The sequence below is a fragment of the Bidens hawaiensis genome, unplaced genomic scaffold, assembly GCF_021521415.1.
Source record: "Bidens hawaiensis isolate Kalapana, Puna unplaced genomic scaffold, B.hawaiensis_p1.1 tig00013539_1, whole genome shotgun sequence".
Lineage (NCBI taxonomy): Eukaryota > Viridiplantae > Streptophyta > Magnoliopsida > Asterales > Asteraceae > Bidens > Bidens hawaiensis.
The window spans coordinates 177,031-193,449 of record NW_027492149.1 but is presented as its reverse complement, the minus strand read 5'-3'; the positions used below and the strand labels follow the sequence as shown (position 1 = coordinate 193,449).

Below are 16,419 nucleotides of genomic sequence, written 5' to 3'. Positions count from 1 at the left end.
AAATATTAACAAACGATAAAAAGAAAAAGGAAACGAAAATTTTAAAGGGACACCAGTGATTCGTGCCGTAAACTAAAGCACGCAACATCCACAAACACATCATGAATGAACCGGCGCAATGGTCTTAACAAGTTGCAAAGGTCCATGTCTGCCCCCAACAACTATAGTTTTCTTCCATGTCAAATACAAATGTACATAAATAATTAACACAGACGACCAGCATGGATAAATAATCCATAAAAGTTAAAAAGGACGGTTTAAACAGCAAGTTCTTTTGTAAATACCTCTCACAGCTTCACATGGCCAATTCCTCCTTTAACGACCCGTAGAGAGGTCTCGATCTCCTGAAACTGAAAACATCTTCAATATTAACCATGTTGCCGTCACCCTCGCCTGATGCATTCTCAGTAGAATGTGCAGTTGCATATACTTGCACGCTTAATGCCTTCTTCTGTGGAGCCCCCGCTTTTACATGTTCATCAAAAAATTCTATCAATTCTGCCTTTGTCAGCTGCTTTAATGCAGTAACCTGTTTCAGCACAACAATTAACCGGGTTAATAACACATTAACACGGGATGCAATTTCTGACCCGTTTAAAATTAAAATAACCTTTCTTTTTATAAGTTTTATACCTCATGATCTTTCCTATCGAACTTGAGGGTGCCATCCTGGATTTCCCGCCAAAAGTATCCAGATTCTTCTCTCAAGTTCTTGTGTTTCTCGAGCTTCATCTCGATCAATACATTAACATTACTCTGCAAATTCAGATCATAAATGTGAAGATCAATAAAAGTATACATCTTTTCAATTTTTCATATCCACTAAGGCAAAAATATAAAAGTTCAAGAAAAAAAAAAGAAAAATCCAACCTTGAATTCATCATCAGGCATCTCATATAGTTTACTCTCAAACATCTTGAGAAACGCTTGAACCCTTGACTCAATGTGTTTAGGTCCCTGTTGAGACCAAGAAACAAGATTAGTTAGTTAAGTCATATGCTCATACATTGTAATCATAAAAATTTCAAAACATAAAAATAAAAAGCGTCTACCTTCACTGTAGATTGTATAATAAACTGCACTCCACGGATGCCAGAGTCGTTCCTACAGTATCCAATTCAGTATATAATAATATTTGTTATACATAATAATATTTTTTATATAAAAATGAAATTAGGCTCATATATAAATATATAAGAGCTTCATATACCTCTGCATAAGCACGGTGATGTAACCAAGTTGCTCAACTGATCTAAGTTGGTGGAAAGCTGGTTGTTTAGCAATAACAGCAACAAGCTGAAGTTTAATATTCAACTTAAAATCATCCTGATGTACCTGTACATGTATACATACACCCCATTAATAGGTCTGTAAACAAGATTGAACGTTCAGTGAACCGTTGAGAAAGCAGGAAGTTCGTTTATGTCCATTCATTAATGTTTGTTTATGTCCGCTTACATCGCTCATTTACGTTCATTTATATCCGTTTACTTATGTTTGTTCGTTTAAATATTCATTCAGTTTTATGTATTACTAATATTGATTTAAAATCTATTTGACTTTCATATTTAAAAACCATTATTATATCTTGGTTTACTTTTTAACCTTTGGATTCAATGATCATGGTACTTTAGACTTTAATTTGGGAATACATTTACTCTTGGTAGGTATTCGTTTATGTTCGTGAACCATTCGTTTAGAATATTACCGAACAACCATAAACGAACACGAACACGTTCAATTCCTTAAATCTTAAGAAACCGAAATGAACATGAAAATCCTTCGCTTAAGTGTTAAGTGTTCCTTCGTTTGTTCAGTTAATATTAAACAAACGAACACGGTATATAAGCTATATTTTATGATCTCTAAACAGTACCTGAATGTAGTGAAGAAGGGCTGAATTATCATCGCTTGGATTTAGACCTTCTTTGGTATAACAATACTTAACGCCCTTTTCAAGATTAACGATTCGATTTGCCAGGTGTTGTGATGGGAAGAGAGCTTGAGATAAAGGCTTGGAACCTTTGAAAAGTACATTTTCAACATGTTGAATCATTAATTCGGCTTCATTTGCTTCAATATTCCCTGCTGCATAGCCCTCTATGAAAGTCCTAGACAAAATTTGAGGATAAAGTCTTGATAAATCTTCGGGTTCGAGAACAGAAAGAACTTCCAGCTCATCATTCCAAGGCCATGAATGATCTTTTAAAAGTAACGAGCAATAATACATCGCCTGTTGATATGGTTGTTGAAACTTGAAATTTTCATATTGTTTTGCGACCAATTCCTGCAAAAGGAGTTATAAACTTATAATTACAATTTACAAATGGGATATGAGAACAGTGGATAGTCAACTACAAAAGTAATCAAGTCAAAGATACCTTGATCACATAGAACCTGTCAGGTTTTACTTCAAAAGTTGTAATTTTCTCAATAACTGTCTCAAGTAAGATCTTCAACTTGTGACTATATCCAGTCAAAGTCACCTGAAAGCGTTAAAAGAAACAATAAGCTTACAAATAAAGGCTAAGTGTCGAGTGAAAAGCTATTACTACAAATTAAAACTGAAAAGAAATAACCATTATTAAGCAGAAAGCAACAATCAGTGATGCAAATACAAAATGAAAAATAATTTACCTGAAAACCAGTATCTGTGTGAGAAATCGCATAATAAAGACCAGCAACCTGAGCATCATAAGCTGAAATGTACAAATAAAATCAACTAAAATGAATATGTGTTATATACGAGATCATAATTAAATTGAGCTTTTTGACTAACCATATTCATTTAAGTAATCCATCAATAACCGTGTTGAAATGTCGGTAAGAACATTTGCTTCAGGGGAGCTGCCACTAAATGGACAGTAGAAGTCTAGCTTTACATAAGCTTTAGGTGTGGAAAATGTTGTATCGGCCTTATACCATAACCTTGAATATAATGATTTCCTCAACATAACTGGTAGATTCACCTGTTTGAAAATTCAAGGACCATGAGTCAAAATTCAAATTCAAGATTTGAATTTAATTATAACACCAATCACACCTTCTCTTGTACATTCTTAATTGACAAATCAGTAGGTATAAACACATTAGGGCTTGGCAAATGTAGGTGTTCTTCAGGAGCTTTATCCATCCATTCCTGTAATATACCCATATAATATTAAATAGTTTGAATAATAGAATTTCAAATAGCATCATAAACGTGCATAGATTCAAACCTGAATGATGGAACTATTGATTTTTTCAACAGAATACGCAGTTCCATACCATGGCTCGGTCCGGTCAGTATGTCCTTCAAAGTTTGTCGACTCCCAAAAAATTCTGAGAAAGCATATAAATTCAATTTATTGGTAGTTGCATATCGAGTTATATAAGAAAACAATACATACAAACTCATTGATAATTACCTGACATTGTTTGGTGTGAGCTCATTTAGCATAGATTGAATAACGCCCGGGTTGAAGTTTGAAGGTAAAGATGACCCAACTAGCCAATCTTTATAGGGATACAACTATCACACTCAAAATGATTATTAGAATAAGCAAACAGCACAATACTTTGTTATGATACTAACATCAGCAATAACTCACATATAATGGCAAATATATACCTGCATATTTGATGAACATTTAACCACATAATCAATTGGAGGAATTTTGTCCTGATAATGGAAAGCCATCTCGCAGATTGCTGAAAGCTTTACAAAACATATTAAACAGCATTGTTAGGACTTCAAAAAGACATGCCACGTAACATTATAATTAAATAGGAGCCAATACAAAATAAACACCTAAAACTGAAGAAACATGCTAAATATGACAGCCTTAAAAGTATTTAATAATCAAACCAGCATAAGAACATCTAGGCTGCGATTCACATCAGATAAATGATTATTCGAACTTGGAAGCAAGGATAAATAGCAGTGTACCTCATCAAAGATCCACTTACAAACACCGGACTGTTGCAAGAGCGAAATGTATTTGAATAGAAGTCCAATGATGTGTTGAACATTTTCTGGTGTTTTCGATTTAAAAAAAAAGATGTTAGGATACGTTACTACTGATGTTAGAATCCAACAAACAAGCAATCAAGCATAAACGATGTCTCAACAGACAACTTATATAACTAACATAAATGAAAGAATAAGCATCCACACACACACACCGAAGGGACTAGAAACAAACACTGACCATGACCAGCATCAGTTAAATCAATAACCACTTTAAAGAAAGAAAAATCCTTAGTCCAGTCAGATTCACCAGCAGATAAACTATTTGCCCAACCTGCAATCAATTTCACATCATTACTCACCTGGGAACTAAATGATGATGATAATAATAACAATGACACTAATACTAAAAATAAAATATAATAATAATAATAATAGTAATAATAATATTTATGCAGATACCACTTAAATAAAACTTCATTAAGTTCCGATTAACCAAAGAAGACTCGTTTTAACCAAAAAAACTTGATGGCACAAGTATGCGCATCTATGTATGTATAGACACACACAAGATGAAAAGAAACGTTAAATACTTTATAAGTAAGTGAAAACTCACCCAACTTTTTCAAGATATAGAAGAGGGATCCTTCTGCTTCGTGACCAATCAAGTGACCAAGATACCTGCTTGGTCCTTCCATGTAATGATGAATACCGGGTGTAATCGGCCATGTAACTCTCAGCTTGTGACCACGTTTGATAGGGACAGTTTTAACTATAACCTAAGAAACAAATAAAATAAGACAAGAACCACCACAAATTAGACGTTATAAGAAAAACTGCCATACAAGCTAAAAAGCAAACATCTTTTTCTAAATACCTGAAGATGTTCAGAGCATGGTTGACCAGGGAAACTAAGCTGATTGCGGTTAATATTTCTTATTTCTTGGAATTTGCTAAGTACACTGCTTTCAATTTTATCCAGGCTTTCTGAAGATATAATATAAAAAACAACAGGTTAATGGCATGAGCTCATGAATTTCTGCAATAAGACATTAAACTTTGATACACGCATACCTTTTGCATACACAACTAGATTCATGATGTTGGCTGAGTAATTTTCTTTGTAGAACTTGAGGAGTTCATCCCTTGTATCTACCCCTCGTGCCTTTGGTTTTACCTCAAGTGTATCCCAGTTCCCTATTCATGACATGAAATACAATATAACTATTATCTAGGGGGTGTTAACAAACAGATAACAAACTGTTTGAAAAACATTCAATTTGTTTACAACCCTATTTATTGGTTTTTTAATTGTTTATTCTTTTATGGTCATATTAGTAGTAAATTCAACTCATTCCACTTGACTTTTTGTAGTAGTGTTAGTTTCAATGGAGTTAAAGTTTCAGCCAACTGAAATTTAATGCCCTGCCCGTTCTAACTGTAGTTTCAACTTTCAACTACTCATGTGATCATTGAGATGTAATTTTAGCTGTGTGAATCAAGTGTATTGGTAGCCGTTTTAAAATAGTCATATCCCATATCAGGTGTACTTGTATAATAATAAGTGTGTTAACACTTAACATATATCGTGCATATAGTTATCTGGAAAACAGCTGCATCTGAGTATTTTTTCCAACTCTTTAATTTGAAAAATGCAAGACCATTTGTACACTTTTTCTAAATTTTCATTGGTTTTTGAGAGATAGAAAACACCCCTGATTTTCTAGGAAAATAAGAGAGAAAAAAACTAGATAAAAATCATTATGAATTAGAAGAACACTCTTAGTAGTTTAAAAAGGTATGAGCTCTGTCTCTAAAAAAGAAGCAAATTCAAATACCACAAAATGTGACAGGAAAGCTCAACTCCACACACATCAAACGCAGAAAGCAGTATGGAAGGATTGTGATTGTGTTGAAGTTTTCATTATACGATGTGGCTTAAGGTGGCACACAATATATACTAATAATAATTTTCTACAGATTCATGCATAAGGAACTTGAAATGCCAACCTGTACTGAACTTGTGGTAAGGGTGACCTTCTGCACTAAGATGTTTTTGCAGCTGCGAAATATGGTTAAGCCATAGAGTTAAAGCTTCAAATTTCTCTTCACAAATAACTTATGATATAACATTGATATGCGGAAACAAAATTACCTGGTTTATTCTCCATGCATCAGAGAGTAAATTCTTCTGATTCTCTGTATAGAAACAAGTGGAAGAAATGTGTGACTAAAACTATAAATTAAAATATTCAGTAACGGAACACCTAACCCATTAAATTGATGCTAACCAGAGTCAACAGCTTTTATTTCCCTCGTAGTTGCATCAGATGACATCAGTGGTTTGATAAAGAACTGTGCAAATCTATACAAGAAATTAATAAAAAGACATGTTAAATACCATAGGCCCATATTTAACCGCCACAAAATATTTATACAATCCCCAAATAATAATAATAATATGTACCTATCCAAAGCCTTGTCAAAACAGTCAGCATTAACATCAAAGTAATAGTTAGTGTGCTCAGAGGATGTGTAGGCGTTCGTATGACCTCCATGCTAATAAAATAACAAAAAATGAAAAAGAACAGCAACACATATGAGATCATATACTTGAAATATAGCTGTAAAACATCTAAGAAAACAAATAAGCATGTGTTCTGCAAAAAGTACAGTTACAGAGTACCTCTGATATGTATGTAGAATAACTATCCTCCAAAGGATACTTCTCACTTGCATAGAACAGCATATGTTCTGTAATTAAATATCAAACAAAATAAAAACTAGCCTATAAACCTTTCACAATAACTTGTTAACAATTTCAACAATCGGTTCAGAAGTAATTTATATCACATCATCATAATTTATAATTCTACAACACTGCAAGTATGCAACTGCTTAACATTAATTCCAATTTCAATTTCAATCACATACAAACATTATCTATTTATCTAATAATAATAAAAATGAACACAAGTGACGGTTAATTAAAACGAGAAGACGAATACGCCTCACCGAGGAAATGCGCAAGGCCTTCGAGACCTTCGGGATCGCTAAACGCACCAACGCCAACGTTCATCGACGCTGCAGACTGACAATCACACAATAACCGAAAATGAATTGGCGATTTATTAAAACAAGTAAACTGATAATAAATAAATAATAAACCCTAGGATCGGTAAATCGGCGTCGTTTAATCAATGATAATGATAATAATAATAATAATAGACCTTATCTGTATCAGGATCACTGATGAGGAGGACTTGGAGAGAGTTAGGAAGGATAATTCGCTTGTAGTGTCTGGTATCGTTGCGAGGCTTAATCATCTCCACCACCACCACCTCCTCCGCCGTGTCCTTTCCGACAGCCATGGTTTGGTGATTCGTCGTGTGGTTGTGCGGACGTGCGGTGGAGACAGGGTGCGTCAAATTTGGGATGCAACGACTTGACTATGTGTGTGTATGTATCTTATGTTATGTTATGTTATGTATCTATCTTCTAAATATATAATAAAGTTTTAAAATGCATGAAAGGAGTCGTTTTTTTCCAATTCTGCAATTTTTTTTTATCGGCTCCTTTTATATTTCATAGAAACATCCAAACGATTTACAATAAAGTAGCAGGTAAGCGGGCAACAAGCTGCGCCGTAACCCCCTTTTGGATAGCAAACCCAATCCGACTAAAAACAAAGTTTTAATTCTTATGGGCTGATACGTTACTATACACAACTTTCTGAACCCTATTCAAAAGGTCCACGGCATCCGGAGCTAAGAAACTAAAAGTGTCAAAGGCGAAGGGGATAAACACGTGTTGATTCTCCAAACAAGCTCTCTCGTGTTTAGCAACCTTGCCCGATGCCACCTTCAATGCTGCCTGGCCTGCTACAAATCCAGTGTCCCTAATCCCAACAAGAGGGGACACTCCTGTGAAGTCGACACAAGCGTGTTTTCCCCCTACCCACCCAAAAACAAGTATATCGGCCGGTCGTAATGTAGATCTTCCTTCTTGAGGATCCGTAAGAAAGTTTACGGGGGCTTCCTTTTTAGCCGAAATTCCGGCTCGTTTAAGAACATCGCATAGAACACCCCTCACCAAATCATGCATGTACTTAAACCCAGGCAACTCTTTGCAGTGAACCGCATGCTCGCCAAAAGAATCCAAACAAATCTTACGGCAAACCGGGCACGACTCATCTACCGGAAACAAAGGGATCATTAACCGATACAAAGGGATCATTACAGCAATTTGTTGGAAATTTCACTAACTATTATTTTTTCCAATCTAACTATCTATGTAATTGTCTAAAACTATCAGATTGCTTGATTACTGAACAGAATTCTTTTGACCCGGTTTTTATTCGTATAAACTACGGATACCTAAATGGGTCATAACAACTCCTCTTAATCCTTCCCCTATTCTCTCATCCTAAACCATCGAACAATCTTTTCATCGCAATCACTTCTCCGATCAAATTCATTCCATAAATATCACTGGCGGGTCCCTGTGATTCTCATCATTAGTTTATGTGATTGTTTACGATTCAGGATTAAGAAATTTAAGAGCACAAACTGAAATCAATTACCCTATTCGCATCAATTGTTAATAACATTTAAACCCTAATCGTTCACTCATCTTCCATCTATACCTTACCGCTTCCGGTTTGAAGATCATCTTCTAGGTAAGAGTTCATTATCGTGTTGATTATCACCTTCTTTGATTTGTTGTCTTCATGAAATTAGTTTTTTAAACGAAATCATGAAGGTTAATAATTTCCGCTCGAGTGACTTTTTCTATTTGCGATTGAAATCAAGTAACATTAGGGTATTGAATATCTTGAATGTTGATATATGACAGAAATATGTTTCTTTTATTTGTTGATTATGTTTAGTTGAAACCCTATAGGTTTAGAGCTTCCAACTGTTCTGGGAGCAATTTATTCATGAAATAGCATGATCATATTGAAGCCATTTTAATTGGATTTGATTTACAAATGCCTCATGAAGATGTTCAAAGGGAACACTTTGGGTCTATCATTGTTCTTACAAAGGGTTAAATGTGAATATCAATTGTCCTGTAAGGATAATGTTTAGGTGAGTGTTGGTTGTTTTATTAATGCATACACTTGACTGTGTCACATGGTTCATGAATGCATGGTACACTTAGTTTTTATCCAATCTGTTATCTTAATTCGATTTGAAAAGGTATGTTATATATTAAATCATTATGTTCAGATTTTCTACATGAGTTTGTTATTTTAGTGATTATGATTATTGAACATAAATACATAGCAAAAGTCATCTTTTTTTGTTTGCTTAATGCTATCTATACAACACTATGTATTTGAATAGATATGATTGAATGAAAGGCTTTGTAGTATTGTTTAACTTTTGAGTTTGCATACCAACTGCTCGATGAAATGCCTATGTGAGAATACCCGGATATCAAACCTGGATACCATTCATGGATCTAAATACCTTTGTTTGCCTATAGTTCAATCTCTAACTCAAAGGAACCACCGATGGGTGACGACAAATCTTCTTTGACGGTCGCCTAGCACCAAGAACAAAGTCAAAACGAGCATGAACCTGGAATCATTACCAGAATTGCAACTCACCTCTGTTTCAGTTAGTTTATGCTGCAATCCATTATCGAAGACGAACCCTACTCAAGGTCGTCATCCTCGGCTATAGCAGGTCAGCTGTTTCTTTCTGCTCCATCTAATTCAACTCACTAATCGTTCTTACTGCTTCGAATAATAATTGATTTGAAGATGATGAATGCTTTAATTTGCATTCTATATTTTTCATTTGTTTTGCATATCGAATCTTTGTTAATTTGAGTATGAATAACTGTATGCATCCAAATTGCTTGTATATATGATGTAAGGTTCATTTGTGCTAAATCAAATGTTGTGTTCTTTTAAGCTTTGATATACTATACACAATTAAAGTTTATTAGTTTACTTTTCAAAGAACAACTTCTAACCAACATTTTATAGAATATTATTTGTATCTTATGTGTTTGTCTTATTTTGAACAACCATGTCTTATACTATAGCTTAATGAGTTTTTTTTAAATGGTATTTTCTGAACCGAACCATAATCACCATCTTTGTAAAATGGCCCCATTTTGAGCCATGGCTTGACCGTGCATAACCCAACCCATTGCTTTTGTCTGTTATATTAGTTGCTATTTTTCTGAAAATATGATAGTAATCATTATTGAATAATATCTGGGAACTTAAAATATGAATTGCATTTTTTTTAACGGCTAACTTGGATCATTGGCGACCCAACAGCTCATCTCCATTCCTCGAGTACCGGAGACTATCCTCAGGAGGAAACCCACCACAGGTGAGAAAACCCCATGACCCAACCTGAAACCCCCTTTTTTTTGTCAAATGTAGGACTTGAACCCAAGACTTCCCCTTTTTAATTTTAAATCTTTGAGTAGTACTGAGTAGGAGATTGATAATTTTTTGTTATATAGTTATATACCCTTGTAGTACATAATGTTGTCGCCATTTACAAACGTTAACGCACCTCAGTCTTCACGAAAAAGGTCCCGCCTGGAATCAGATTTGATATGTATGTTATGGATTAGGGGTGTGCATCATTCGGTTTGCAGTCTTAACCAAAACAGAGCTGGACTTAAGCTTTAAAAAACAAGTTGTTCTTTTCCTTTAATTAATCTGAGCGGATTGCCCCCGACCCATTTATTTTTAAGCATGCAAATAACAATTTTTAAATGTACAAAACAGCCCTTTCATGAGCTGTTCTTTGTTTTTTTAATGGGCTTGAACAGATTGCCCAGACCCTTTTGTGTTTTTAAAGGTAAACCTTCATACCCACAATTTTTAGTAAAGAGTTTTAAAAACAAATATGGTTTTAAACACGCAGCCACACATTTTTTGGTTAAGAGTTATAAAAAACGATCGGTTATTGGTTTGATTCGGCTAGTTCGTTACACTGTTGGGTTTTCAGCCTTAACCAACACTAAACCGAGCTGAACTTGAACTTTAACAAATGAGTTTTTTTAAGGGCTCGACTAGATAGACCCTGGCCTGTTTGTTTTTAAACATCCATATAACAATTTTCAAACGTTTAAAACTACTCTTTCGTAAGCTGCTATTTTTTATGGTCCGTTTAATTTCATACCGTGCTGGTTTTTTAGATGAGTTATTTAGGGATTCGGATTACGATCCTAACGAACCAATATTGAAGCAGTTGTATGAGGTTTGAGAGGGATTGCGCTTAAATGTTTGGTATATTGAAGAAGTGATTAATAGAAATGCATCACACGCTCATATTTAGGTGAGAAATATTTTCTTGAGTGGTTTCTTATTCCTTATTCGTTTTATTATTGTGGAGTAATTTGTAATTTGGATATAGGTTGATCCGTTATCATTTTTGAACCTTAGTGTTATCATTTTTGGATACAAATTCAACTAAGAAAGACAAAATTTATCCTAAATACGTGTTTTATAGTTCTCATTTTGATTTCAAGTAAGATTCTTTGACGACTGTAAATTACATGTCATTATATTTTTATCAATAGTATTATATTGACTGCCAGTTTCAACTTTACACATAATTAATAGCCCTTCATACATCTTCTGAGGAAGTTACTGAGTGGCTAAATAAAAATAACCCAAATCAACGTGAATCTACAAACTATTCATTTATTTGTGAATGCTTCTTTATGACTGCACGGGTTATTAATTTGAGGCTGCTAAAAGCTTTGTCAGACTTCAAGCATCTTGTGCAAGTAGCACATAATCAAATAATATTCATTAGTACATTAGTTATTGATTATTGAAATAAATCAAATAATATTAGTATATCTGCGGGACATTTTAAGATTTGAGGATAATCTTGCAACCATAAAAACCATGCAAGAACAAACACCTTTCCCTCGACTAGATCAGGGCATTGCTCGACTAGAGAAGGAAATTGAAACATTCACCCAAGAGAAACTATGTTATGCTCGACTAGAGAAGGAAATTGAAACATTCACCCAAGAGAAACTATGTTATGAAGCTCAGATATTGAGGGTAACACATTTTTTTTCATTGTTTATGAAGGCTAAATTTCATTCTCAAACTAGCTTAATGTATCTATACATGTGTTTACATATAACAGGATGGAGCTTTTTCTTTCTATCAGTTAAAGTGGGTTTTGTTGGTGCATCGTATATGCGGTTTTAAAATGCCTTTACCTCAATCTTATCCTATGGAATTTGCATGTATGCCTAAACATTTGTGGAAGATGTCATGGAATTGCTTACTTTTGCATCTAGGATTTCACGAACGTTGAATGGTGTCAAATTGTTTAAAAAAATATTAATATATGTTTGTTTTTTTAGCATTGTATAACTTATGAACTTCATTAGTATGTTCATGGCAAGTCCAGAGTACATTTAAGAATCCCTATTTAAGAGTACAAATGGTTGAAGTACTTAACAGTCGGATGTCGTATAGGAGGTACTTTATATTATATCATCTTTGATACTTTTATTTTTTATTTATGGTTTTACATTTTTGTGTTTGCAGTGGCACATTGTTGGTCATAAGTACACTTTTTGAGGGGCACCAGCTATCCGTCCAGTATCTCGTGAGAAATCTTTTTGAAACTTTATGTCGATATCGAGTTCGCGGACTCCCACACTCGGGTGATCTTTCTACAATAATAATTTCATTTTGGTGGGCATTATTACCGAGCGAGTAATTCACACGTTCTGACTGTTGTGCAATTCTATGACTATGATAAAACTAATATATGGCATAACATTTCTGAGCACATGTACGAGTTTTTATTAGATGTCTGTTGTTTTTATTATTGTTCAAAATATAATTATTAACGTTAAAAACTAATATATACATATTAAATCAAACAAAACTAGATTTAAAAATATAACAAATCTTTAGACTAATAAAATTGCAAAATGATTAAAAATAAATTACCTAAATAAACCCGTGTAATACGCAGTCTAAAAGCTAGTATACTATAAACATATCATAACTTTCTCTTAATTTCATAAGAAATGGTTCTAGAACTCTCTTTAGAAAACAGAGCATGACGTTGAGAAGAGAGACGATGAACGTTTTATGTGTAAAACCGGTTATATGATAGAGGGCGTGTTTTAGAGTTGGTTATGAAAAGCGTGTGGGTGTTTTATGTGTAAAAACGGGTTATCATGTTTTCAGAGTATATTTATGGATAACGTAGGTGATCTTTTACTGACGTGAAAGCCATGTATAATTTTTCTCTTACGTATAATGCTAAATCGTGAATTTTATGATGCTTAAAGTTATCTGGTGTTTTATACTTATATGTTAAATTTAACAAGTCAATGTCATGTAAAAAAGGTTCATTGGTGAAATTTAGTTTAGATATATCTAATATCTAATAACTTTAATATACTAATAATATTGGTTGACTGACTTTAAAATGTATATTGTTTTATTCTAATAATGACCTTTAGAACAATTACTACTTGTCTTGTTTGAAAATACATAAATAATCTACCAATTGGACCAAAAGAGGAATATGCCTAATCAGATACTTAGTCCTAGTATTAAAAAGTTGAGTCTAATTCTAATACATAGTTCTACCAAAAGAAAAGAGGTCAATAATAGTTCTATCACATTTATGGAATAAGGCCAATAATACCCAACCTTAACAATATAATTGACTATTGACTGGATCCGGCCCTATTGGTCTAGTGTGAGGAATTCTTATTTATATTGTGTTGACTTAAATTCAGTTGGTTACTAATAAGTTATTGGACCAGAATATCATAAAAATGTTAAGGTTTTTGACTGTGGTTTCAAAAGTCCAATTTCTTATCACTTGAGTTTAAAGAGTAAAATTACCATCAAAACAAGTCATTTTATTTAGAGGTGTTTTATTTAGAGGTATATAAACACGTGCAAAATAGATCAAAGTTTCATGCTTTATTGCTTTAAATTGGGTTAGATAGTGTGATTTGAATGTTAAGAGATGTAATAGTTTTTGGATGTTTTGGATTTCCAGCTCCTCGATGGCCCCTCTTTGTTGTAGAATATTATGTTGGGGATTCGAATTTATAACACTTGGATAATATAAGAGTCGTATAACACATTTAAATTGAAATTATTAGGTGGTTCTCAAAATACTCAATAAGAACTCCGTATGGTTTTAGCAAATTTTGAAACAAAGTGTAGACCAAAAAGGACGAACAGATCGTATAACCAGGATTAATGTTGGAAACCGTGAATTACAATTATCAATTTTGAAATTCAAAACCTAATTTTGTTTGCAAATTTAATATATGACAATTCCAAATATTAAAATTATAATGATTTTTAATAAAGCATTAGAACTAGAAAAGGTCCAAAATCGCGTCAAAACCAGAAGTGATAGAAAGGAGAAAGTACACCAAACAAAGAGGAAATTAACCTTTTTATGTTGTTTATAGTGGCATGTTTAAAAAAAAGGAAAAAAATTAACTTTTTATGGTGTTCACTGTTTAGTGGTATGTGAAAAAAGGAAAACAAAATTATATGTAGTGTAAATTAACTTGCTTTCATCCGAAAATTTTGGGCCATCCGCATTTTCGTCTGACTTCGCCACTGGCCCCAAGTCCAAGTCATTAGTCCGCCCCTACAAACTGTTTGCCATCATCGATCACCATGTACCACCCACCACTACCACCATAGATTCTATAGTAAACGATCTAGCAAACACCCGATTTACTACAAAGCCTTGATCAACAACCATAACCCCAAAATTGTTAAGATACATATGAACAAATTTATGAGGCTATTTTCCAGATTTGACCAATACGTTTAAACAAGAAAGTGCAATATATTATATTTGTTTAGAATAAATTCACAATTTCATTAAAAAATCAAATGCCAACTGAGATTTAAAAATAAATCTAAGCATGTGATGACACGTTCTACGGCATGCATGTTGATAAGCACTTGCAATTATATTATGGTTTTCTTTTGCTAAGATTAATTTTTTTTTTAACTAATTGTAGAATTAGATATGTACGTAGTAATGGCTATAACTTATAAGCACATGCAATATGTTAAATTATGTTGACCTTTTATTTTTTTTTTATTAAACTTAAGCCATTGAAGCCACTATGTATATCCACAGATCTATATAGCCTTTGCCTTTTGGCCCTTTGATGTGTTTGATTACTTAATTATTATTGATTAGTTGATTAGCAATGTAAGAGGGTCATTTACCAAATTTTGGGCAAAGAAATCTAGCAAGGGTATATAAACATACCTTATAGATAATTATCTAACCGTTTATTTTTCTCTTTTGCTAGACGAGTAACATTATGCGGTTAAGTAGACCGGATTATCTAAGTACACAACTAGGTCATGACCAACCTCCTGGTTTCATTATTCAGATTGAAATGAACCTTAACAGAAACCGAACTGGTAATTCAAGTTTTGGTTCGGTTTTCAATTTCATAAAAGCTGAATGCCCGAATAAACTGAAATACACAAATAAATCGAATAACAAATATTGGTTATTTAAGTTTGTCATTTAACCTAATGCAATTACACTTTATTCTAACCTAATCTGATTTAACATCAAATAATGGTATTAAAAAAGTTATCAAATAAATTAAAATAAAGGTTAAAAAGTTATTCGGTTCATTTGGTCAAAACTGAAAACTAACTGAATATGAAGTCGGTTACTTGGTTCAGTTCTATTTTCGGTTACTACTAGTATAATATCCCAAACTAAATAGCCTATAAACCTATCAGATAAATACCTCTACGCGCGACCGTGTTATGAGCTTTATACCGCTATACTAATTTTAATTTGTCACAACGCCCGATTGCAGACGTGGCTGATACATATCACATAACGCTCTATAAAAAGGGTTATGACCACTCATGCTCTAAGAATAAAGAATATATGAACTGCATGTGCGTATTACGTCTCATCACATGATATCACTTGAGTGATAAACGAATTAAATTCTATGAAACCTTTCTCACCTTGAGATGTACGTTTTTGTACGTCCTTGTTAGTTGTTTCACATTTCTTTGATTTTTTTGTCTCCATTTTATATTATGTCAAAGGACAACTTGTTTAAAAAAATAACTATGTGCTCTTTTTTTTCAGATTACATTATAAGTTTATTGATAAAGAAATAAATGTCATTTACATCAAATGGGTAAGGTAAATAAAATTCATTAAACAATTGTAATTATTAATGTATTAAAAATAGTTAGGTTAAATAAAATACCCAATCTCTTTTCATTAAGTTTAGGGTGATTGATTACTTATCTTTTAAAAATTGACACAAACTTTATAAAAGCGTCTTTTTTTTTTCTTATAACTTATAAAACATGTAAATCATAAACCTGCTAGATAGACGTTCACAACCTAGCTTTGTTCAACTTTAAATAATAATTCAAAACAGTATTTTAATAAGGAACGAAAATAAGTCAAATG

At 33.2% G+C, this 16,419-nt stretch overlaps 1 protein-coding gene across 1 annotated transcript; it reads right to left on the bottom strand.

Annotated features, from left to right (window-relative positions):
* Positions 1–132: 132 nt before the first annotated feature.
* Positions 133–7,404, bottom strand: LOC143544368 (insulin-degrading enzyme-like 1, peroxisomal). The gene is made up of 25 exons (XM_077036490.1): positions 7,180–7,404; positions 6,965–7,040; positions 6,636–6,703; positions 6,417–6,508; positions 6,241–6,314; positions 6,105–6,148; positions 5,960–6,011; positions 5,024–5,146; positions 4,827–4,936; positions 4,566–4,728; positions 4,191–4,283; positions 3,929–4,014; positions 3,611–3,697; positions 3,408–3,511; positions 3,219–3,321; positions 3,044–3,139; positions 2,780–2,969; positions 2,638–2,699; positions 2,382–2,486; positions 1,877–2,287; positions 1,211–1,335; positions 1,053–1,104; positions 871–957; positions 634–756; positions 133–529 (listed from the first exon to the last, which is right to left on the bottom strand). Exons 1-25 carry the CDS (start codon positions 7,318–7,320, stop codon positions 296–298), a joined length of 2,901 nt encoding a protein of 966 aa, XP_076892605.1. The 5' UTR covers positions 7,321–7,404; the 3' UTR covers positions 133–295.
* Positions 7,405–16,419: the final 9,015 nt, after the last annotated feature.